At 52.5% G+C, this 24,890-nt stretch overlaps 2 protein-coding genes across 5 annotated transcripts in view; one reads left to right on the forward strand and one right to left on the reverse strand.

Annotated features, from left to right (window-relative positions):
• LOC132355247 (uncharacterized) overlaps positions 1 to 1,354 on the forward strand; it is a 296,430-nt gene extending 295,076 nt beyond the window's left edge. For all 4 annotated transcript variants that reach the window (XM_059907486.1, XM_059907488.1, XM_059907487.1 and 1 more), the window contains one exon: positions 713 to 1,354. In XM_059907486.1, coding sequence (XP_059763469.1) covers positions 713 to 1,137 — 425 coding nt within the window. In that variant the 3' untranslated portion in view covers positions 1,138 to 1,354. The remainder of the gene's footprint in view (positions 1 to 712) is intronic.
• Positions 456 to 22,406, reverse strand: LOC132355248 (myosin-3). The gene is made up of 41 exons (XM_059907490.1): positions 21,761 to 22,406; positions 21,578 to 21,633; positions 20,729 to 20,940; positions 18,841 to 18,984; positions 18,237 to 18,393; positions 17,141 to 17,168; positions 16,665 to 16,773; positions 15,980 to 16,072; positions 15,218 to 15,281; positions 15,037 to 15,135; positions 14,088 to 14,191; positions 13,861 to 13,999; positions 13,317 to 13,435; positions 13,084 to 13,233; positions 12,201 to 12,371; positions 11,799 to 12,105; positions 11,613 to 11,683; positions 10,947 to 11,034; positions 10,755 to 10,872; positions 10,243 to 10,366; positions 10,018 to 10,154; positions 9,677 to 9,932; positions 9,236 to 9,478; positions 8,967 to 9,143; positions 8,712 to 8,857; positions 8,542 to 8,632; positions 7,757 to 8,146; positions 7,532 to 7,658; positions 6,336 to 6,454; positions 5,971 to 6,167; positions 5,417 to 5,600; positions 4,625 to 4,790; positions 4,213 to 4,337; positions 3,394 to 3,702; positions 3,073 to 3,276; positions 2,860 to 2,985; positions 1,816 to 1,986; positions 1,619 to 1,723; positions 1,362 to 1,457; positions 1,124 to 1,261; positions 456 to 604 (listed from the first exon to the last, which is right to left on the reverse strand). Exons 3-41 carry the CDS (start codon positions 20,930 to 20,932, stop codon positions 578 to 580), a joined length of 5,823 nt encoding a protein of 1,940 aa, XP_059763473.1. The 5' UTR covers positions 20,933 to 20,940; positions 21,578 to 21,633; positions 21,761 to 22,406; the 3' UTR covers positions 456 to 577.
• Positions 22,407 to 24,890: the final 2,484 nt, after the last annotated feature.

Below are 24,890 nucleotides of genomic sequence, written 5' to 3' on the forward strand. Positions count from 1 at the left end.
TACTCATTTGTATATTCCTAGTAGTTAGCACAGCGCTTGCGTGGAGCGCTGCCTGACAAACTTTTACGAGATTCCAGGGTAGTTCCCTGAGAAGATGTAGGGGGGCTCTGGCCTCTGCCTTAAAACCCTATTCAACTTGAGACGGGGCTTTCCTGACCCAAACCTTCGTGTTTCCCTCATGTCATAGTGGGAGATGACTCTTTCTTTGGGCAATCTCCCCTTCCTCCCACCAAAGCAGTGGTTAACCTAGGAGTGAGTACTTTTTATTTCTGCCCTAATCTCAAATTTAAACCAAAAGCAATCTCTCCCTGTCCCCACATACATGCACCTGAAAATAGGCCAAATGACTTTATCAAGCCATCTGCATGCCGAGATTTCAACATCGGGCATAAATACCACCAATGAACCATTTCCACACCGGGAAGAGAAAACAAATAGAATGACACAGCCCCAAATTGAAAACAAAGCAAAATTTATTGCATGTGAAAAGCAATCACATGGAAATTAAGTATAAGGGTCAGGAACCATGAAAATACATATTTCGCATATTTTCTGTCCTGTTCCAGCGTAGGATCACTCACTCTTCACTCTCATGGACCACCATCTGGGGAGAAAGTGGGCATTTTGAGTTCTGTCAGATGGCAGAGCCGCATTTCCGGCCACTCCCCCTCCCAGCGAGCATCTGGGGTTGCTTGCTTGTCTGTCTCCTCAGCGGGACACGGGATATTCCTTGGATCGCAGGCGGATACACGAGTGCAGACGTGGCGGCCGTCACCCCACAGCCTGAGAGCCTGGTCCTCAGAACAGCCCAGGGATCTAAGAACCTACGCCTACAGTGAGCGCAGAGACGGCGGCCGGCCGGCAGAGGGCGCCCGAACCCACGCAGGAACCGCTCGCCGCTGCTCAGGACGGTGTGCTACTGGGACTCACAGACCTGGGTTTAGCCGGGCTCTACGCAGCTACGTGGCTTTAAGCAAATCCTTTCCCTTCCTGAGCCCGAGACTGACCAGTTCTAAAGTCGAAGGTTCTCCAAGGTCCCGTCCATCACGGCGGGTTCCTCCCCGGGAGCCACAGCTCCCGCCGCCGCACCGCCCTCCCCACCCAGTGCCGCGGGACCACCTACCCGGCTGGAGGTGAAGTCTCTGGTCTTCGCGCGCAGCTTATTGACTTGAGATTCGGCAATATCGGCCCGTTCTTCAGCCTCCTCCAGCTCATGCTGAGCTTTTCGGAACTTGGTGAGATGAGCGTTGGCTTGTTCATCCTAAAAGCAAAGAGCCGGGACGGGTACGATCAGCGAGCGCCTCCCTGGGGCTCACAGGGAGAAGCAGGCCCGGCGCCGCGCTGGGGTCCCGCTGACTTACAGCCTCCTCGGCCTGCCTCTTGTAGGACTTGACCTTCACTTGAAGCTTGTCCACCAGATCCTGTAATCTCAGCACGTTCTTCCGGTCCTCTTCACACTGAGAGAGAACATGGGGCAGTACTCAGCCAGGGGCCGGCGGGATGCAAGAGGCCCCAGTTCTCTGGGGCTGAAGGATTTCTCCCTGCTGTCTGGAGAGAGGACCCGGGGGGCTGTTTGCACGGCACAGAGGAAATGGCCGTGGGGTTTCTTTGCACTTGCCTGGTAAGTTAACTCCTTGACCCGCCGCTCATACTTCCTCAGGCCCTTGACAGACTCGGCGTTCTTCTTCTGCTCCGCTTCAAGCTCACACTCCAGCTCTCGGATCTGGGGGAACGTGTGTCAGTTAGTCTGGGGCTGGAGCGCGCACGGGAGAGGCCGGAAGGCTCTGCGGAGGCGGGGGTCTGTCCTGCACGTACCCGCGCCTCCAGCTTCTGCATCTGCTTCTTGCCGCCCTTCAGGGCCAGCTGCTCAGCCTCGTCCAGGCGGCGCTGCAGGTCCTTCACCGTCTGCTCCAGGTTCTTCTTCATCCGCTCCAGGTGGGCGCTGGTGTCCTGCTCCTTCTTCAGCTCCTCGGCCATCATGGCCGCCTGGAAAGCACACCATCCCGCTCAGATGCAGACCAAGGTCAAGTGCTTGGGGCTGTCGAAATCTGGGTACCCGGAGGACCAGAGCCATGCTGATGACAAAGGACAATAGGTGACGGGATGACTGAGCCCACAGCTCCACCGTGGGATCTGAGAAGAGCTGCACCAGGCACGTAACATAAGCTAAGAAGGGAAACCTTCAAGGGCTGGATGGGAAATAGTTTCTTCCCTTTCTTAAACTGGCCTCCTTGGGACCTCCCCAACTCCAAGGAAGTTCCTTCTTTCCTTATCACCATTATCACCAACCCGTGCCTTAGAGAATTCTGAGTTCATAACCTAGCATCACGGGTGTGGGGTAATGAGGCTAAGGGAAGGCCTCTAGGGAGCTGGGGGTGCCTGAGCAAGCCGGGAGGAATCGTCACGAGGTTGTGCCCTCCATCGAGCAGCAGGTGGCGCTGTGGGGGCCACAAGCCCAGAACCAAGGCCTCTGGAGCAGGAAGGCTGGGTGCTGGTGGGAGGGAAGCCAGCTTCCTGTGAGGTGACATTCGGTGGGATCCTGACATCTGAGGGTCTCATTTTTATATTGGGAATCAGTCATACGTTGAAGGAAAAAAGAGCATACCTCTCCAAGGGCATAAGAAACGAATATAATCCCTTCCGGTCTTTTTTTATCCACACTCCAACATTTCTCATGTCCACCATTTAAATGTGCGGGAGGAGACATGCTGAGTTCCCGGGGAGGTGGGGAGCGCTTCTGGAGCAGAACTCACACCACATGTGCCCTGGGAAGGCCCCACCCTGTCTAATGGGTTGGAGAGGAAGGGGGCTTTGAGGAAATGCAATCCTGGCAGCCACGCAGGGCAGGGGGAGCCTCACGTCCGTGGTGGCCTTCTTCGCTTTCTCTTCAGCGTTCCTCGCGTCCCTGCTGGCGTCCTCAACCTCACTCTGGAGCTGCATGAGGTCTGTCTCCAGCTTCTTCTTGGTGTGGATGAGACTGGTGTTCTGGGGCGGGAGGAGTGGAGTTACCCAGGCGTGTCTGAGCGCAGGTCCCCCCCACCCCCCGTCTCCCCTCCCCTCCCGTCCCCTGACCTGGGTGTGCAGGAGCTGGACGCGCTCGCTGGCGTCCAGGAGCTCCTGCTCTGCCATCTTCCTGCTCCTCTCCGTCTGCTCCAGGGTGGCCCGCAGCTCCTCGATCTCGGCCTGCAGCAGGTTGGCTCTGCGCTCCACGATCGCCAGCTGCTCCTTCAGGTCCTCTTGGCCCCGGAGAGCATCATCCAGGTGGAGCTGGGTATCCTGGCCAGACAGTAACAGAAACGTCCGGCTGAAGCTGAGGTCTGAGGACCATGAGCCCAGCCGATAGCTGTGCGTGTCTGAGGGTGGGAGAGGCTTCCCACCAGGGAGCTCGCAAACCTTCAGCTGCCCCTGGACGCTCCGGAGGTGTTTGAGGGTCTCTGCAGCCTGGCGGTTGGCGTGGCTCAGCTGGATCTCGATTTCGTTCAGGTCCCCCTCCATCTTCTTCTTGATCCTGATGGCCTCGTTCCGGCTCCGCACCTCGGCGTCCAGGGCGCTCTGCATCGTCTCTACTGCCCTCTGGTAGTTCCTCTTCAGCTGCTCGATCTCTTCGTCTTTCTCGGCCACCTTTCTATCGATTTCTGATTTCACTTGTGAGAGTTCCAGCTGGATTCGGAGGATCTTGGCCTCTTCATGCTCAAGAGCGGCCTTTGAAGAACAAGAACAAGACAGAAATAGTACCAGTGATGGGATAGAGCCTGCTACACTACTCTTTGGGGCAAAAAAACTCCAATAGAATGTTTGTAATTCTAACTCTACAATATTCAAAACTATCTTTTTAAAAAAAAATCCCTAACTTACCTTCAGTGCAGAAATAGAATGTTTCATTGCACTTTGTTTTTATTATACTATCAGACAATAACATTTAAATCATCACATTTCTTAGGCGCTTAAGGCACTTTATAGATATTTTAAATTCATCTAAGATTTTTGTAAAGTCTCATTTTTAGACCTATTTTAACGTAATGATTTTCTCCAGTAAGTTCAAGATAATTCACAGGTATTCACGGGTATTAGTCCATGCAATTTGATAGGAAAGGAGCTGGCATTAGGACCGTGACTTTACAGACCCAGATCGGGGCCGGCTGGCCTCCCAAGCTGGAGCCCCACCATCACAGCATCTGTTCCAGGCCAATGCCTCGCCGGCGTTCTGCTCACCTCTGCCTCCTCAAGAGCCAGCTGGATATCAGCCTTTTCCAGCTCGATCTGCTTTCTTGATTTCTCCAGTTCATGGATGGTTTTACCGTTTTCAGCAATTTGTTCTGTGAGATCTGCTATCTCCTCTGCAAAGAAAGAGGTTTGGTTGCCTTGGAACGTTCTCTGTGCAGTTTTCCAGGCAGAGTAAGCACCAACCGAATGCTTTTAACTAGTTTATCACAGTTCTAAGGATGCTGTTGCCTAGAGATAAGATACTGTATATGGAGAGACTCAGAAACAGCCCCTCGGATCTGAATGCTTCCTGTGTGTGCAGTAACGGACTCTCGCATAGGGGTTTGGGTCCTGCAGTCACGGCCCTCCAGCCCCACGCTCTGGCAATAGCATGAAGCAGGATTTCAGACGAATTGCTTACGCTCTAAATTCTTATTTTCCCGTTTCACAGTTTCAAGTTGATCTAAGGCTTCTTCATAGGCATTTTTCAGCTTGAAGAGCTCAGTACTCAGGGAGCGGGACTCCTTCAGAGACGCTTCCAGCTCCGCCTGGCTCTCCTCACACTTGGTCTTCCATTCGGCGAGCACCTGCAGCACCGGGGAGGAAGGCGCCTCTGTTCACGAGCTGCCCTCCTCTAGTTTCTATCTGAGTACACCCGTGAGGGTGAGCGCTCTGAGAATTGGGGCCGCCTCTGCCAAGTCGCTTGCCTAGCCCCTTGTTCCTGACTGTTGACTAACCAAGATTTCGTTGCATAAATTGACTCAAGATCAGTCACTGGTCAGTAACCACTGCCCTCTATAAAAAGCAAGTGGATCCTTTGAGAAGGAATTAGCTGGGCCGAATTGCCCTTTTCCCAATATGAAAATGGCCCTGCACTTCTAAATATTTCATTAAAACTTTGTTTCAAATCAACCTTACCTGTCATACTGAAAGGGAAGCTGCCACAAAGCCTCGCAGTGGGACCCGAGTTGGATTCCCACATCAGCCCCCCAGACAGACGAGCTGTGTGGGGGAACAAAAACGCTCGGGACTGGACACATTGGAGGCCATGGCTCGTTTCCACTGGCAGTGTTTGAAAGGGACCTCCAGCCGCATCCCACTCCCACTCTGTTTCAGGGGCGTGCCCGAGGTCACCCTGCTACGGGGGCGGAGTCAGGCGCCAGCAGGTGCCCCTGCGTCGCGGTGCTCAGCCGGCAGGGCGCTCGCCCCGCACCTTGTCAAAGTTCCTCTGCTTCTTGTCTAGCGCGGCGGCCAGGGAGTTGGCTCTGTCCACGTCGACCATCAGGTCCTCCACCTCTGCTTGCAGCCTCTGCTTGGTCTTCTCCAGGGAGGCGCACTTAGCATTCACTGCCTCAACCTGCTCCTCGGAATCCTGAAGGCGCTGAGCAAGTTTTTTCCTGGAAGAAGATGAAAGAGAAGCAGATGCTTTAAGTTTCAATCCACCTGAACATCACTATTCATCAAGTTGGAATCACTCATTTATGTGATTCAAACGCCGATTTCCTTTCATAAGCCCAGGAGAACTTCCTGTCTGCTAAAAATCAGTGATCAATAGCCTGCCTTTTCTCTAACCAAGGTCAAAGTCGTTTGTCTCAATGAAATGTGCTAACACCAGGTCCCTCTACTGGCACAGAACTGCCTTAAGAGACCTAAAAGGTGGGGAAACATTGTAACAGATTCACTCCCGAGTAGTTCTAAAGTCGGTGCCTTCTGTCACTCAATCATCTAGGAGTTCTGTTTCTTCTGAAGACAAATAGAGTTGTGTACTTGGCCTCCTCCAGCTCCTCTGTGCGCTGGATGGCGTCCGTCTCGTACTTGGTCCTCCACTGGGCCACCTCGCTGTTGGCCTTGGACAGCGTCCTCTGCAGCTCGGCCTTGGCTTCCTGCTCCTCCTCATACTGTTCCCGCAGCAGGTCACAGTCGTGGCGGGAGGACTGCAGGGCGTGGGCCAGGGCGCTCTTGGCCTGCAAAAGTCAGGACAGAGAGGCCCCAATGGATGACTATTTTAGTGCCGTGTGCATGATGCAATCCAAGTGTGTTCCCGCTGCCATCACCTATGTGTAAAGTTGCCTTCTGTTTCTGCAGGCGGTACTGGGAGACTAGGTCAGGGAGCACTCCCGCCAGTGACGTACCTTGCTTTCTTCCTCTAATTGCCTCTTGAGCTCTTCTACTTGCTGGGTAAATGCTTGCTTGCTTCTGGAAAGTTGTGATACTATGCTCTCCTTTTCTTCCAGTTGACGACTCAGCTCACCTGTGTCCAGAAGGAAAATATTTTTATATCATTCACTCACTCACCAGCTTCCTACTGTGTATGTAAGGCACTGTGCTGAGATCTGGGGAGAGAGTAAATTATAAGGTGCGGTCCTTTCTTGGCGGCGAAGGGATGTGTCCATGAAGAGGAAACTGAAAGCACACCCTGGTAAGATACTGTTGTAAACTTCCAGAAGCGTGGAGTAACTTTTGTCAATAAAACTTAAGAATAATTGTAAACCAAGACCTCACCACCTAAACACTCCCATCAGACCTCTCAGTGGCTGGTGCTTCCAGCTGTTTGCTGATTTGTCACTGGGGGAAATACTGCATCTCTTAGCTGCGTTCCTTAGGACTTCTAGCTTTAGTAGTTTGAAGTTGGATTTTGGGGTGGCTACGGTGGTTCTGGTTTATATGCTTATGTAGAGGTAAGAGAAAAAGAAGGTGGGGGAGAGGCCTTCGGACTCCAGGGGTGAACTCCCAAGATCATGGTAGAAGTGGCCCTTGAACTTCTTTCCCTCACTGTCTTGGTCGAGCTGCTACAAAGGACTGGTTCACCTGTGATGATGGGCTGGAGGACCAGCGCTGGGGGAGCCATGTTTTCTAGGTGAAAGTCCCGGGTAATGTTCCCCTATATTTTTATCACACACCAAGAGCCTACACAGATTGGCCGTGTTTCTTTCTTTACTGTTTAAAACGCTCCACTGCAGACAACGAATCTGCATTAATGTGCAGCGAGAAGTAGAAAAGCCATGGGGCTTGGTTCCTAGTCCCATTTGTGCCCTCTAGGTTCTTTTCGAGGCAGGCTTACATTAATTTTGAAAGCGCTCGAAGCAGGCGGTGTTCTGAGTCCCTCCTCATTCCAGTACACGCCTCTCTCATTCTTACTGAACTTTCAGTGCTCTCCTCCTTTGGGACATTCTAAATGGCGCTTTCATGGGTTATTCTGATTGCCTCTCTCCTGAAAATCTGCTTCCCTAGAAATCCTCCCCCAAACAAACCCTGCCTTTCGTTCTGACCAGTTGCCCTCTGTCCAGGTGTCCAGGAGGCACCGCCCCTGCCATTTCCCGTCGCTCACCGGCCTCCGTCTGCAGACGTGACTTCTGCGTGGTCAGTTCACTCAGGCTCCTCTGACTTTCCTCGTTCTTGCCCCTGGCCTCGCTTAACTGATCCTCCAGAGTGCGGCAGATTTTTTCCAGATTCGCCTGCAGGGTTGAGAAGGGGGAGGAAGCTGAGTCAGTGCTCAGGTGGGAAGGACGTAGGGTCCCCCTCACCTGAGGATGAGGCGCCCCCCACCCCGCACCTTGGACTTGGACACGCTCTCCACGTTGCTGCCGAGGTCGTCGAGCTCCAGCTTGAACTCGCTCTTCTCCTTCTCCAGCTTCTGCTTGACCCTCTGCAGGTTGTCAATCTGCTCCCCCAGCTCGGCCACACTGTCCGCGTGCTTCTTCCTGAGCGCGGCCGCCGTGGCCTCGTGCTGCAGGGTGGCCTCCTCCAGGTCCCGGCGCAGCTTCAGGAACTCGGCCTCCCGCTTCTTGTTGAGCTCTATCTGGGTGGATGTGACGCCCCCCGCCTCCTCCAGCCGCTCGCTGATCTCCTCCAGCTCCCGGGAGAGGTCCGAGCGCTGCTTCTCTGCTTTGGCGCGGGAGGCCCGCTCCGCCTCGATCTCCTCCTCCAGCTCCTCGGTGCGGGCCTGTGAGGGGGGCAGGCCGTCCCACGACACTCTTGACTTCCAGTGTCAACACCAGGCTAGTTTCCCCTCCCATTAGACAAACCAGCTCTTGGACTGCTCCTGGTACGATACCAATGCTGCGAATTTCCTCTGACATGAGTTTTTCCTGCCTCAACACAGGCATTACCCCTGCAGCGGCCACCCAGGATATAGTCCATTCCAACCGCATGTGGACTTGAAATACTTCAACTATGTGCTTTGTCTACAATTACGGAAAAACTGTTCATCACTACCGTGTCAGCCTAGCAGAAAGGAGACCCACGGTCCTGCCCGCTTTGCTCTAATGACGTGCAATAGACACCCCCCACCCACTGTACGTGACCACGTGTGAAAGAAAAGTCCGCAACGCCTCCTACCTGTAGCTCTTTGATTTTCTTCTGAAACTGCAGGCCCAGAGTCTGCTCATCTTCCACTTTGCTTTGCAGCTGACTGTACTCGAAATCCTTCCTGTGAAGGGAAATGCGGAACGTGTGAAGACCAAATACCCGGGAACTGGAAATCTGAACTTGGTGGTTTCGGGGCGCACTTCTTGAGCCTTTCATCCAGCTGTTGCTTGTCATTCTCCAGATCCAATATGGACTCGTGGGCAAGCTTCAAGTCTCCCTCAAGCTTCCTTTTGTTCCTTTCCAGGTCTACACGAAGCTTCTTTTCTTGTTCTAGGGAGCTCTCCAGCTGCAAAAAGCACCATTTCCTTTTGAGAACGAACGCTTTGCACCAGAGGATTCTCGGGGGCTCTTCCCGCCCCGGAGCCCCGGCCTCCCGGTTCTCACCCTCTACTCACATCATCCACCTGCTGTTCCAGTTTACTCTTGATTTTGCTCAAAGAACTGACTTTGTCCTCTTCTGCCTGCAGGTCATCCAGGGTCTGCTGGTGGGCCTCCTGGAGGGCTTTCTTCTCCCTGGTTAACTTTGCAATGGTCTCATCCAAACCAGCGAGTTCCTCAGTAAGGTTTTTAACCTAAGAAGAAGCCACAGGCAATTATAAGAAGAGATCAAGTCAGGTTTGCATTGACCACATCAAGCTGGAAGGGCCCACAAAGAGTGTACCACCTTGTTCTCTGTGGCATGTTTCTCCTTCTCAACCTTGGCCAGTGTCAGCTCAAGGTCATCTATGTCTTTCTTCAGTTCCGAACATTCGTCCTCCAGTTTCCTCTTCTTGGCCGTCAGCTCAGCATTGATCTCTTCCTCATCCTCAGCTCTCTCAGTCACCTCCTTGATCTTTGCCTCCAGCTGGAGCTTGGCTTTGATCAGTTGATCACATCTTTCCTCTGCGTCCAACAAGTTTTCACTTTCCTTAAAAAAAAAAAAAAAAAAAAAAATCACGATTTCCTTTAGTGGTTAAAAGATAAGATTTGTGACATTCCAGTATTTTGTTATATATGAAGTCCTTTATGAAGCATCGCAACTAAAAAGCAAAACTCCCACCAAAAATCGTTTTCTTAAATAATCAAATCTAGAAGGAAACTTTTAAAAAAATTCCTAAACACCTACAGCTTGTACTTGGAGCTGCAGGTCATTCTTCTCTTGTACTAGAGTCACCAATTTTTCCTCCAGTTCCTTCCTTTTTGCCTCTGACTTGGCGAGTTCATCTTTGGTTTTCTGGAACTCTTCCTTCATGGTGGCCATCTCCTTCTCCGTCTCTGCACTCTTCAGCAGGGGCTTGATCTTGAAGAAGAGTTTCATCCAGGGCCAGTGCTTGACGTTCATGAAGGCTCGGATGTTGTACTGGATGCAGAAGATGGACTCCCTAAAAACAAAACATCAGTTTTTTTCTAAGAGAGACTCCCCACTTCTCCCGAAGAGCTCAGGTCTGAGCACAGACCCCGCTCGACCTTCTCTGCACCATCTTCTGGAATTCCACGCGCATGAGGAACCCTCTGCACACGGCTTGCGTCCGGGTGATCAGCTTGGCCAGGCGGTCATCCCGCATTTCCTCCAGGGTTCCCAGCAAGCCAGCCTTGAAGAACACCTTGAGGGGAGAAGGATGACTTGAGTCAGTTTTCTGGAGAAGTCTAACGGGGACCACACGCCAACATCTGTCAGAGCTGATGCAGTACCTTGGTGTGTCCAAACTTGTACTGAGTGTGGTCAATGTCGATGGATGCCAGCAGCTTTTCACACGCCTTCTTGCTGTCGATGAACTGCCCCTCAGGGATGGCGCTGGCATTCAGCACTCGGTATCTGCCGTTGTGGACACAGAAATATCGTAGACTATTAGCAAAGACATGAACTTTGGAAACCAGTTCAGGCCTCTCTTCCAAGAGGCGAGAAGGCCAAGGTCCAGAGAGGGAAGGAAGCTTGCTCTTGGTCACAGGCCAGATAGTGGCCTAGAATCTAGGCCTACTGACTCTTAGACCAGGTGTTTTTCTGACGTGTTGTATATCAGATAAGCTCCTGAGAAAATGTGGGAGAAAACTGTATACCTTGGCCGAGTGGTAGGTTAATCATTCTACACGGAGTCCATAGCTGTTCTTTTGAAACGGGTCTTTTCATACCAGTATTTCTCCCTCTCAAGTTCCAGCATTTACACATCTTCTCAAGAAGCAGATAGAACATTTTTATTACACACCTTTGTTTAAAATCCCCATAGAGAATCCTGTTTGGGAACCCCTTCCTGCAGATGCGGATACCCTCCAGGACACCATTACAGCGCAGCTGGTGCAGGACAAGGCTGTGCTCCATGGCCCCTGAGAAGAGAAGCAACAAACGTCAGCTTCACACAGAACCTGAGTGCCACCTTCAGAGCCAGCGGGTGTCTTACCTGGGGTTTTGGTTTCGTTGGGAATTATACAGCGCACAAAGTGAGGGTGGGTTGTTCTTAAATTTGACATCAGCTTGTTCAGGTTTTCCTAAAAGAAAAAGATTACATTTGATAGTGAGCCTACTATAGGCTTTTACAAACACGGAGATATATTGTAACCAAAAAATAAGGTATGTATTTTAAATTTATCATAAATTCTAAGGAATAAAGATATTATTTAACTCTTTCTTTTAATAATCCTTTGGCTAGAAGTGTAGGCAAATAACTGATATAACAGACTTTTGCTTCACAGTGAACCACCAGAGACTAACCAAGTACAAAATGCCCTCTGAAATCAACTCAAGAGAAGTATCCAGCTCCACTGGGCACCTGACATGCTACTGCCTGTGTCCTTCAGGCAAGTCGGGAAGTTTGTACTGAGGACTCGCCTCCCAGGCCAGCCAGCACACCCAGCTGATGCCGTTTAAAGTGCTAGTTCAGTTCTGGTCCTCCATGCATTAGACCTCGCCTGTATGTCATCCTACTGCCACTCACCCTCCCTAAGTGGCAGTAACCAGATTAAGATCACATCACTATTCTCGAGTAAATCAAGTTTAGCATCTCTACGTTGCTCATTTTGAGATGACTTAAACCAATTACAAGCAAATAAATTGGTATCTTTCTTACCCTGAAAAGGGCAGAGACCGTTTGGAAGGAAGAACCCTTTTTCTTGGCAACTTTCTTCTTTCCGCTGTCAGCTGAAAGAAAGAAAAGATGGCATGTGCTGTTAGCAGACCTACAGAGCTGTTCCAGTCCTGTGGGCTGAGTGGAGTGAAAAAGTGCGGGTCCAAGGCACCCCGCGCAGTCTGTTACCGTCTGCCGTGGCGAAGGTGGCGTAGAGGTGTGCCAGGAGCCTGTTGGAGGACTTCTGGTACAGGCTGACCACCGTCTCGTTCAGGGGGTCCTTGTTCTTCTCCAGCCAGCCCGAGACGCTGTAGTCCACGGTGCCCGCGTAGTGGATCAGCGAGAAGTGGGCCTCGGCCCTGCCCTTGACCACCTTGGGCTTCTGGAAGTTGCTGGACTTGCCCAGGTGCTGGTCATACAGCTTGTTCTTGAAGGAGGTGTCTGTGGCCTTGGGGAACATGCACTCCTCTTCCAGGATGGAGAAGATGCCCATCGGCTGGACCAAGGCAGGGTGCATACGGGGTGAGTATGAGCTGCAGTGTCAAGCAGCAGGTCGGCGAGGGGCGGTTACTGAGTGCACACAGCAGGTACCTTCTCGATGAGCTCAATGCAGGCGGCCAGGTCCATCCCGAAGTCGATGAACGTCCACTCGATGCCCTCCTTCTTGTACTCCTCCTGCTCCAGCACGAACATGTGGTGGTTGAAAAACTGTTGCAGTTTCTCGTTGGTGAAGTTGATGCACAGCTGCTCCAGGCTGTTATACTAACACCAAAACATAATGTTCACATGAAAAGTTAGACGTCTTTCAAAACCAAAGACCCATCAGCCTTCCTCCTCATGGTCTCGGGCTCTCGCCAGCTCATTTATGCTTTCAGGTATGGGCACATTCTTGGGCTCAGCTGAGATCACGTGTCCTTGGAGTCTTCTCTGATCTCCAGCTGGAAGATGCTTCTCCTGAGTCCACGGTCTGGGCCTCTCCGGGCGCTGGCCACGGGCTCCCGTATCTGTAGCTGGTCTTCTGTGTGCCTTACATACTTCTTGTTGTCCTCTACAAACTACAAGCTCATGTTTTTTTCACCTGCAAGTCTTATACCTGGCAGACATCAAATATGTGCTTTGATGAATGGCTATATGCTTCTAACCCAGAGCCAGTAGGATATTTATGTAAAATATCGCATGGTTGGCTTATTGTCAACTTCTTCTCTGTTTCTGGCTCTCCCTATTGTCAGTAATTGCATTTGATTTTTTTTTTCTTTTATCCATTTGAGGATGTCTTTAAAATTCCACTTGACACAAGCCTTCCTCCCTCTTAAAATAATACCAACCCTTCCACGTTCTCTTCTACCTGATCCACCCTCCATCTAGTTTTCTTCCAAGATGTGATGCTGGATGACGTGTGGGCTGCCTTGACATCTTGCCTATAGGATCACAAAAACCAGCCCCCAACACAAAGCCAAATGAGTGTAACACAAACCTCAAAGATCTCAAAGCCCGCGATGTCCAGGACGCCAATGAAGTGCTGTCTTGGCAGTTTGGTGTCCAGCTGCTGGTTGATGCGGGTGACCATCCACAGGAACAGCTTCTCATAGACGGATTTGGAGAGGGCGTTCACGGCATGGTGCACCTGTGCGGAGGGACCAGCCAGTGAGTCTGGAGGCAGCGGCCGTCGGGTGCTACGTCCTTTCCCAACCTGCGGCAGCCACTTACCTGGTCCACAGTCTGGCCCTTGGTAACATACTCGTTCCCAACTTTCACTCTGGGGAAGCACAAAGCTTTCAGGAGGTCCGAAGAGTTCAGGCCCATCAGATAGGCTGTCTTGTCAGCCACTGGCAGGAAAAGAAGGCTGATTACAAGGGAAACCCCTGATGCTTGGCAAAGTGGAAGAACCACTCTGAAAATCATCCGGATGTTTCCACGCTCAGCTCAGCCCATCTTTGTGTGTTTACATTCCGTGTCTCTAAACTGCTTACCTATGGCCAGTGGGAGCTGAGTCACTCAGAGAATATGATAGATTTTATGAAAAGGGGGCACTGGGTTCCAGAAAACCCTGGTCACTCCTTACTGTATCTGAAGCAGGACCATTCTAGTGATTCAGCAGACGGGGCAGTAACCATGCCTGTAGGCATCTGAGCCCCGAAGGGGTTCACCTCTCTAGGCAGAAGAAGGAGTAACCGCTTTCAAAAGAGGCCCCGAGTGATCTCAGCTGGACGCACCCTAGCCCTGGCGCACGGCCGACGCGGTGACGTGGTACCTTCAGTTCCATCTGGCTCTGCCTGCTCCTCCCGTTGCTTCTGCTTGAACTTCATGTTCCCGTAGTGCATCACGGCGCCTGTCAGCTTGTAGAGCCCAGATTTCTCCTCTGGGGTGAAGCCCAGGATGTCAATGGCGCTCTGGCATCGGAGGACAGCACGTCAGCCTGTTGACCCCAGTGATGGAGGAGGAGCCCCGCGCCCACCCCGTTCTCCCCGTTCTGCTTACGTCCGTAGCCAGCAGCTCCTCGGCATCGTCAATGCTGGCCACCAGGATCTCACCCTGGCTGATGAACGGGTAGTCATAAGGGTTGGTGGTAATAAGCAGCAGCTCTGCAATGATGACCATTTAGAGGAGGTCACATGGATGCAAAGAAAACATCCACTAGGGGCTTTCAGCTTCTGTGTCCTCAGCTGAGACTTTTGCTGCTGGGGCCCAGGCTGAGTGTAGAGTTAGAAATCTCTTAAACAGTCTCTCGATACTCAGGCTGTGGCTGAATATAAAGTCCAGGGAAGACTCTGCAGCCCGCCCAGGCCATGTAGGGTAAGAACCACAGACAGAATATTTAAATTCTCTTGCTTTGTGTGCAAAGGGCGCAGATCCATGTTGGTTGGGAAAGGTTAATCGGGAAAACTGGCCGAGTGTGGGCCAGGACAGAGCCATGGGGAGGGAAGCACAGATCATTTGGTAGAATCATAGTCTTTCCCAAAACCTGTTGAAAAGCTGCAGCCTATTTCCAGGCTTGGGCCCAGAAGGCTGAGCAAACACAGCCAGGGAGCAAAGAAGGGCACGAGGCCCCTGTTAGGTGCGGGACTAAGGGCAGGGTGCATATCCGCCAGCTGGTGGTTCATCTGATTTTGCGTTGGCCTCACAGCATTTGGTGAAATGTTGGTTTCTGTGCCAGAACACCAGGGGGGCGCTAGAGGACCACTAAATGCTTGGTCATTCAGCCAGTTTCTATAAACCGGAGCTGAAGGCAATTGTGCCTCAGTCTTTTACTGTCCATTGGATTGCGTTTTTCAAATTGGCACGCCACTGTCAAAACAGCCGCATCCCATTTCTAAAACAAGCTTCCTCTGCTGGCTGCCGATTCACCTGTGCATACACACAACTCTCTTTGGTCCACTCACCCAAAAGCCGAAATGCCTCAGACCAGCCCCTCTGGGGACGTCCTCACCTATGAGCTCGGGCTTCTTGTTGGAAAGAATCTGGTAGAAGATGTGGTAGCTCCTCTCAGCCTTCAGCTGGAAGGTTACTCTCGATTTTTCCAGCAGATCTAGGAACACAAACACAGGACTGTTTTCCAAACTGCTCCCCTGATGTCCCGAGACATCATCTCATCCCAGGGATCTACTTACAGGTTTCAATATCTGCAGAGGCCAGCTTGCCCGTGGTACCAAAATGGATTCGGATGAACTTGCCCTGTGGGGGAAGGGAGACCAGGTGTACCGTGACTCCAGGTGTTCCTACCCATCTCCTGGGGAATGTGAACGGGAACCTTACTCCCCGGTAATTTGAAGTGAAGCATGTCCTTCTCTCCCTCTCCTCTTTCCGGTTGGCTGTGTCTCCTTTCTCCATTCCCTTGTTCCACACTGCCTCCAAACGCCACTCCCCCACCCTCCCACCCCCAAGATGGTCAACAAAGTAAGAGAGATTCTGTTCAAGACGCAAATCACACCATATCACTTCCCTCTTAAAGGATCCCTCAGTAGCTTCCTGAATGAAACCCAAACCCCTGCTCCGGGCCTACAGACTCCGTGGCTCCAGGTCCCTCCCTACCACCGCTCCGCACCTCCCCTCACGGCGCCTGCCTCGCCGCAGCCCCTCGGACCCTCTGAGGTCCCCTGTCCTCGTCCTGTGGATCTTGGGGTTCACAGGCCAGCCCCCCCACCAAGAGGGCTTCCCTGCCAGCCCTGTCTAAAGGAGACCCAGCCCACAGTTACAATACCACACGCCCTCTTTACTGCACTGTCTACCAAGGAATCCTTGTCCCAGACTGTCTTGTTGATTTGTTTCCTTCTTTCGCCGTCCACCCCCAAGACTGCAGCCTCCTGGAAGCAGGGCCCTCGCCTACTTGCGGGCCTCAGAGGAGATCCCAGCTTGAGCCGGTGCAGACTCACAAAGCGGGACGAGTTGTCGTTCCTCACGGTCTTGGCATTCCCGAAGGCCTCCAGCAGCGGGTTGGCGCTGATGATCTGGTCTTCCAGAGTCCCCTGGAGCAGGGAGTCGGGGCGGGAAGAGCCACATGCGACAGTGAGCTCCGCGGCCCCTGCTGCCTTTGCTTCTGCAGCCCCGGGTCGCCAGATCCTCCCTGCCCTGCTTTCCAACCTGGGGCCCAACCAAACCATCAGCATGCCTCACTCTTGCCATTCTGTTAGATTTGGCTCAAGCTGGGTGTCTTGACCTAAACCTCCTTACTTAACCCTTCAGTTCCTTGATTCTCCAGGTAGTTAGGTCATCGGTGTTCATTTCATACTGTTATAATATATTCGTTTTGAAAGGCAAGTAGCCACTACAGTTCTCTCCAATTGGTATGTGTGATTCTGGTATATGTGAGCTGCTCCCAAACTGACTTTTCTTAGTGGAGGCTTAGAGGCTTGTTTTCTAGGCGATCACAGGATCTGGTCCTGTAACATCAACCACACGCTGGGTCGTCTAGGAGAACTGGCTGTCCTGCGAGACTTTAAATCCTGGCCTGCTCTCCCTTCCTTGCGGAGGTGGGGTGTCGCCTCCCCGTGCCCCTCGTTCTGAAGTTAAGACAAAGGTTGGCAGTGGAAGCAGAGCAAGCCTTTCTCCTCTCCATACCCTCATTTTGGAGTCCTTCTTCTTGGCAAGGTCTCCAGTCGCTGCAATTGTTGCAAAGTACTGGATGACCCTTTTGGTGTTCACAGTCTTTCCTGCCCCGGATTCTCCGCTATTCAGAGCAGTCAAAAGAGAGAGAGACAGAGAAACAAGTCCCGTGAGTGTAAACTGGCCCCCTAAAGATGTCACCTGAGCCACAGCAGACACACACCTCCCAACAAATGTGAGACCACTCGGAGAGGCAGGGGCCCCGGGGGAGAACGGCACGGCTGAGCAGGCTGGATGGGGAGCTCCAGCTTCCTGAGGCCTCACAGGCCTTCCTGCCCATCTCTCCCCAATGCCCAGCCCCACATCTTTGCATCACAGACTTCGTTCTCGGTACTTGCTCATTAACAAAACAGAGCAAGTGGCATCTTCCCCTTCTGCACTGGGGACAAAGGGCCACAGCTGTGAAAACACTCTACACCTTGGATACTTACGTGATCAGAATAGACTGGTTTTCACGATCTGCCAAAGGGAAAAATAAAATAGAGTTGATAGCAATATAAAAAGAGCTTCCTCAACCTAAATGTCCATTGACAGAGGAATGGGTAAAGAAGGTGTGGTGTGTGTGTGTGTGTGTGTGCGTACACACACACATACATACACACACACACAGAAATACTACTCAGCCATAAAAAAGAATGAAATAGTGTAATTTGCAGCAACATGGATGGACCTAGAGATTATCATACTAAGTGAGAAGTAAGTCAGACAGACAAAGACCAATGCCATATGATATCACCTGTGTGTGATTATGTGACACAAATGAACTTATGTACAAAACAGAAACAGACTCACATAGGTAAAAAACAAACCTATGGTTACCAAAGGGGAAAGGGGGTGGAGGAGGGATAAATTAGGAGTTTGGGATTAGCAGATGCAAACGACTGTATATAAAATAAACAACAAGGTCCTACTGTATAGCACAGGGAGCTATATTCAGTATCCTATAATAAACCATAGTGGAAAAGAATCTGAAAAAGAATATATAGATATAACTGAATCATTTTGCTGTACACCAGAAACTAACACAACACTGTAAATCAACTATAGTCCAAGAAAAAATGTTTTAACAAAAATAAAAAGAGCTTCCCAGTTTTCCGCCGTGTCTCCAGCAGTCAGAGTTCACTGCACAGTTCCCTTTCCCGCTAATACCCGGTTTGGTCCTACGTGGGAGCTTGAAGAGACTCCTCTTTGAGAACGAGGCTCAGAGAGGTTAAGCCCCCGCTCACAACCAGCCACGGGCTTCTCACGGGATTAGGCTGAACCATATGAAATTGTCAGTCTTTGTTTTGGGCCCACAGAAATGTCAGTTTCGTATGAGGTAACCCATGCTTGCACTAAATCCAAACTTCTCACCAGGGCCTGCAAGGCCCTAAAATATGTGGCCTCTTTCGTCTTTTTTAAGCACCTCTACCCTCCTGTCCTTTGTGTGGAGGCTGCACTCTGGACCTGGACGGGCGCGGTGCAGGATCGCGTGGCAGCTTCCCTGAGCCCTCCCCCCGCCTCCAGGCTTCCTCCTTGGAAACCTACCTGTGAGCATGAACTGATAGGCGTTGTCAGAGATGGAGAAGATGTGGGGCGGGGCCTCCTGGCGCTTTTTGCCGCGGTAGCCCTCCACCACCTCGGGGTTGTACACCGGCAGCCACTTGTAGGGGTTGACGGTGACACAGAAGAGGCCCGAGTAGGTCTGGGGGAGCGTAAAAAATATATATGTATGTATACATGGGTGTGTGCCTGTACACATAAAACCCTCTGCCTTTTTGTTATTTTACTTTTCTTTACAAGAAACTTGTAAAGGAGGCAAGATACGACTTCTCTTTATAGATGAGGCAGCTGAGACTCAAGAGGGCTGTAAGCGACCTCCTGCCGCTGGTGGGTGCCGGCGCCAGGACCCCAGCCTCGGACTCACCTCGCCTGCCCCGCCCCCCCCTTCCAGCTGCTCTCCTCCCGCCCCGTGCATCTCTCACCTTCTCATCTTGCATCACTCTCGTTGCCCTTTCTCCTTTTCGTTCCCCATCTTTGGCTGAGCAGCTCAGTCAGCACCAGTCCTCCTAGAGCCCATACCCCCACAAGCAGCTCAGCCCCACCCCGCCCCGGCAGAGGTCCTGGGAACCCAGCAAACGCGGGCACTGACGTAGATCATCCAGGAGGTGTAGCGGTCCTTGAGGTTGTACAGCACGGCCGGTTCATTCAGGTGCGTCAGCATGGCCATGTCCTCGATCCGGTCGAACTTGGGGGGGTTCATCGCGTACACGTCCTCTGGCTTCACCACCAGGGTCTGAAAGGGAAGGGGTACAGTGCACACCTGGGCTTCTCTGTGCGTTTTGCCCCTGCAGCTATCTGTCTGCCACGCCCAGATCAGAAGAAGCAGGTGCTGGAGAAAACGCCCATTTGACAGGGAGGGCGACGGGGCTGGGGGTGGCTTGCAGTGGTGGTGACGGAATGGGATTTGTTTCTGTTACTTGGGCTTTTTTTTTTTTTTTTTCCATCTCCTATGGGCCTGAGGTGAGGGAAGGATGACAGAAATGAGAAGAGGGTCTCTGTGGGTGGATGCGGGGATGATGCAGGCGCGGGTGCCAGCGGGAACCTCTCAGCTCCGTGATGCCGGCTGGGCCGAAACCCAGCTCCAGCAGCTCATGGGTTTCTGCTGTCTACTCAGGGAACACGGCAGGTCCACTGGTGTTCCTGAGGCAGGTACCGAAGAGGAGGCCGGTGGCCTTGGGTCACCAGGCCGGTGCCCAGAGTTAGCCGGCATTCTGAGCTCTCCGAAAGCAGCTGCCAAGCCCCCACCCTGCATCTTGCCCGTTCACCCCCTCTGGCCCTTGCTGGTGAAAGAGAACCAGCCTCGCTCCCTCTCTGGGGCTGGAGTGTTACAAGCCAGGAGAAGGAACCACAAGGCAGAGCGGTGGTTCCAGACGCTGGCAGGCGCCTTTGTGCTCCCCTCGAGAGGAGAAGCCCCCTGCCCCAGTGCCCAGCGGGGCTGGAGGACCCTGGCATAGTGGGCGTGGAGCTCAGCTTCCTCTCCCCTGCTCTGCCCTCACCTCCTTCCTGTCTGAGACCTCCTTTGAAGATGGTCATTTTCCCCATCTCGCCTCTGGGCAAGGCGGTGGGAAACCTGCCTTTAAGTAGAGATTCACTTAAGCCATCCATGCCATCAGCCCTCCCTGTGAGGGTCTAGACGTCTTAGGTTGTCATTCATCAGGTCTACCTTCCGTGTTTCCGTGTGGCTTCATAAGCCCGTTCTTAACTCCATCATCTGAAATGTACTGAGAGCTGCCATCTGGAGCTTCAGTGCTTGCAAGCATCACAGGACAATTTCAGTGCCTTTTTCCTTCACATCCAACCCAATGACGCTATTTCCTTTACACTTCTCTTTTGGATCCCTCCCCGCTTTTTTTTTTTTTTTTTTTTTTTTAACTTTTCTTAGAACATTTCCAGATTCTTCTGGTCTAGATTCCAGAGAGTAGTGAAGTCCACAATTCCTCCCAGCATGCCCACAGTACCTGGGCCAGAATGTAGTGGGCTACACTGCTCATTGCCTTCATGATATGGGAAGGCTGCTACGTCACATCGAGCTTGTGGTCCACTAGGATCCTTTACTCGCTTTCCTTACTTCCTTAGTTAGATGGCTATTGCTAGAAGAATTAGGGGGAAACCTAGGCTACCAAAGGAGAGTGTTCTAACAAAGGTCCTCTTACTGTTGGACTCCCAACTCCACACCCCTGGGATGCACAGGGCTGGTCCCCTCTGACCTAGGATGACACGAACATTAACAAAAGCACCCAAACATGGATTGTTTTGGCCAGCCACAACCAGGTGGTTCTCCCACCGTGCAACCTGAGGCCAGTATTCACTCTGCTTCCTCCGAGGACACCTGGGACGCTAAGGCGGTGATGCCAGGTGAGGCATTCCGGTGCCAGAGCCACGTCTGGAGATGGCCAGGTATGGACCGGACGCACAGGTTGGGCAGCCATAGGGAGCAGAGGCCTGGCCGGCCTGCAGAGGGTGTGGACAGGGCTTACCCTGTTGTCTTCGGTTTCCACCGTGACCTTCCCATCCTGGGTACTCTTAATTTTCCCCTTGGTGTATTCTTCCTTCGAGTCAACCACAAAGCAGTAGGTTTTGGCATCAAAAGGCTGGTTCTGAGCCTCGATCCTCTCCTTTTCTGACTTCCGGAGGAAGGGAGCGGCTATGCCGAACACTTCCATTTCGGTGTCGCTGCTCATGGTGTCGGCTGGAAGGCGAACCCACCAGGTGAGCCCTGCTGCCCCCAGGCTCCAGCCCTGCCCCCGAGGGAGCCCTTCAAGGCGGAGCCCCGGGAGCAAGGCTGCCCTCCATCGACCCCCAGGAAAATCAAATGCACACGTATTTATTGAGCAGCTACTCTGTGCAAAGGGCACGGAGCGTATGCAATCCAAGCTCCCCCATTAGCCGGGGCTCGGACGGGCGAAGGGACCCTAGAGGCGGGTGCAGTTCTCGGGACTCACTTTCCTCTTCTGCAAAAACCCAGGTGTTGCTGAGGGAAGATTTAAAAATAAACACCATCAGAAATAAACGCCATTCTTCAAAGAGAGTGTGCTAACTGGCAAATAGCCGAGGAGTTTGGGGACCTCTTTGACTCAAGGTGGCTACCTCCTCACAGGAGGAAACCGGCTTTTGCTTCCTTTGGTTCTGTTTTGAGAACAGAAGCAGCATCTGACATCAGCATCTACTCAGAGCATCTCCCCAGGTGCTGCCTCCTCTCCGCTCTGCTCCAGCCTAACCTGTCCTGGTCTAAGCTCTACAGGGCTCTCACCCTCCAGGCCATTGGAGGTGGGAGGAACTGGTACCCTGGAGACTTCTGAGCCGAGGGACCCGACCTGCTTCCTCACCTGAGGGTCACACCCACGGGAGGACAGCGGACAACAGCAGTCGTGGGCAATCAGACCTGCAATAAATACGCAGAAAGCAAGCTTAGGACACGAGAGTGTCTGGTGTCTGGGTCGGTTCTGAATCGGGTCCTGATGAACTAACCAAATAAGGATAAAGGACTAATAACTTAGAAAGAGCCTTACCCCAGAGACAAGCTGGAGGAGCAGATGGGGCGTGACCCACAGGTGAGCCGCGGAGGTAGGAAAAGCCCCCAACCGCCCCAAACCTGGCTCCTACCAGCCCAGCACAGCACCCTCCTCCGTCTGCAGTGCCTCCCGTTCAGAACTGGGCAGGAAGGACAGAATCCCTGTTAAAAAGGCCAGTGGTTCCAGGCCAGGATCAGGCCCCCTGTCTTCTGTGAACAGGGAGAAATCTCAAAGGGGCCGCCGGACACCCGCCAGGCACGCAGCACAGGTGGAGAAGGTGAGGGCAGGGGAGGCGGCGACCCCGCTGGCCTCTGCACAGATCAGACAGGCGAAGGGCAGGCCGCGGTGACAGGCCGTGGCCCACGGAGCGTCGAGGGGAGAGCGGGCAGGAGGACGCGGGTGCTGCAGGCAGCGGGGTGGGCGTTGGGGCCCGAGGCCCAGCTCCGCCTCTAACTAACCTTACCAAAGCCAGGCAGGCCCGCACCAGGTGGCGTCCTCCAAGCCGCACTCGGAAAAGAGCCAGCGAGGGGCGCTGCGACTCTCCTCCACCCACAGAGCAGCTACAGAGGGGCTGCTGCCCGCGGGCTTTTATACCCCCCGCTAACGCCACCGCTCATTCCTTCTCTATATTTGGAAAGAGAATGACCGACACCACAAGCTGAGCACCAGCTCCTTCCTCACTCTTTTTTTGTCGTTGCCAAGGGAGAGGTATATATAGAAACGGGCAGGACCCATAACCGTTCTCCCACTGGAGAAAGCTGGAAGTTTGAGATGCCTTCCTTTGAACTTGGGGCCGGGGTGTCTTCACTCAGTGTGATGGGACAGCCTCGCTGGGGCTCCTGCCTAACTCCATCCTGCAGGCGCCACGGGCTCAGAAATCAGTGTGCAGCCCTGGGCAGCGGGTACTTAGAAATCTTGTCCTGTGGGAAAAGGGAGGAAGCCAAGGGCAAAACAATTACAATCCTCTTGGAGTTTTGAGCAAGACTTTTGTCACAACACAGGGCTGTGCGATTGTAAAACTCGCGCCAGAAACAACAACAACAACAACGATCCTCTTCCTCCTCCTCCTTTCACTGTGTAACTTTCTATCTCATTAGTATCATTATGAACTTAATCCTTTCTTAAGTGCCAGTAAGACCAACAAGTAAATTAATGATGGGGGAGCTACCCGGCCAGACAGTATCCACAGCAACAGCTGCTTTAAGGACCTGTTGTTATTGAGATATGTTACCAATTAGGAAAGACCAGCTGCTGGCCTGGGTGGGGGGTAGGGGATGGCATGGCCTGCAGAGAAATGGGGGGTGATGGGAGGGGGCTGTCTAACAAGTGTGGTTGTTTCTAAGTCAGGGTTGGAAAAATGAAGCTTCCAGAGAAGAATGAAGCTTCTTCCCCTTCTACTTTATGTCTCTTTTTTCCCTATTTTTCCTGACAAATCTTTGGGAGGGTGGCCAGCGGGCATCCTATGGTCATTAATTTTAAAGTGTGTCAGCAGTTCCCACTTGAGAACAAGAGCTGCCCCTCCCAACACACCCACAACAGGCATGGATACGGAGGCCACTCGAAGAGGTGTGGGTAGGGCAAGGGGAGCAGGACTGTGGTCCCCAAGATGCAGGGACGTTAATTAAGCACCCACTGTATGCTGGCCCCAATGCAGAGCACTTCAAGAAGGTACACAAGAAACGGAAGATGCAGCCTTTACCCTTAATGGTTTCTAGGATAAATGGTGACTCAATCGTTTTTGACATTTAGGATATTTTAGATCAAAGCGCACATTTATGACGTGCCTGCTCTGTGAAGGCCAGGCAGGTGCGTGGCCACCAGCGGGGGAGTCAGGAAGTACGGAACCCGCTCGCTTGCCCCAGCAGCCTGTCACACCCCCCCCACGCCACCTCCTTGCTCCAGCTGGGACTGAAACCCCCATCCCTAGAGCCCCTCCTCATCCAAGAAGAGAGCCCGACCCTCCTAAAGGGTGCATCCGTGTTCTGAAGGGGAGCGGTCTGCCTGAGGTCCTGTCCTGCCTGCCCAGTGACATCAGTCCAAGTCTCTGTGCCATTGGCCAGGCATCTCCTTGGAGGCCTGGTCAGGACAGGGACATGTCACCTGTGGGAGCAGAGGTGTTAGCAAGCCCCATGGGGCTGAGGGACAGTGCGAGGGGCCCTGACCACACCTTGGGCAGTGACGTAGCAGGGTGGCCACGGGACAGGGAGAGGTGCTGGCGGTTCCTTCTTAAACACCTGGAGTTACGGCTGGGAGGGGCTTTGTGGGCAACGGAAAAAGGGTCAGTTTGCTCTTTACCTTCTGTTGTCACCAGTTTACCCATCTCTCTGTATAACCATATCCATACCCACCTCCAGGAAGCTGAAAGGATGTTTTCCATACAGGTCTTCTCTGAGTTCGTTGTAGAACAGCCCCAGGTCACATTACTGAGCCCAGCCCCAGCTCTGAAATGCTGACAGCCTTCCACCCCAGCTTTTCCAAATCACGCAGCCTGTCGTCCTTCTTCCCATCACGCTTCTTCCTCCTGCAGGTATAGAGTGTTCAGCTGGGGGATCTCAGAGGTCGTTTGCTGGTCAGCCTGCTTTTGCATAGGAGAAGCTGGAAGGCAGGAGGGGTAGGAAGCTTGCCCAAGGCCAGAGGAGGAGGATCAGAGCTAGGCAGGGTGCTCCACTCTCCAGAAGAAACTCTGAGGACAGAAATGACAACAATAACTGCCACAGAGAAAAGTTTTAAAACTAGATACCACGAATCAAAAAGTACGGCCGTCTGGAAAATTATCTGCAGGAGGGAAGAACTGCACGTGCAGCAGCAGCTGCGGGTTGTGGAGCTTTGGAGTCGGACGGGCCTGGGTGTGAATCCCACTGCTTGCCCGCTCATTTACTGTGTGATGGCAGGCATTGTGCCTAACTTCTCTGAGCCTCTGTTTTCTCATCTGTAAAATGGGGATGATATAGCTGCCTCACAGACTACTTATGTGCATTTGATAGGATATTAAAATGTCAGGCACGCCCTGCCCAGTGCTGTTTATAGCACACTGTAGATTTGAAGTTTTCTTCCCTGTCTGAAGGTTTCCATGTGTTACACACAGTACGACTGGTTATCCTGATGACATTGAGTAGATCATATTGGA

This window comes from Balaenoptera ricei, chromosome 20 (assembly GCF_028023285.1).
Source record: "Balaenoptera ricei isolate mBalRic1 chromosome 20, mBalRic1.hap2, whole genome shotgun sequence".
Lineage (NCBI taxonomy): Eukaryota > Metazoa > Chordata > Mammalia > Artiodactyla > Balaenopteridae > Balaenoptera > Balaenoptera ricei.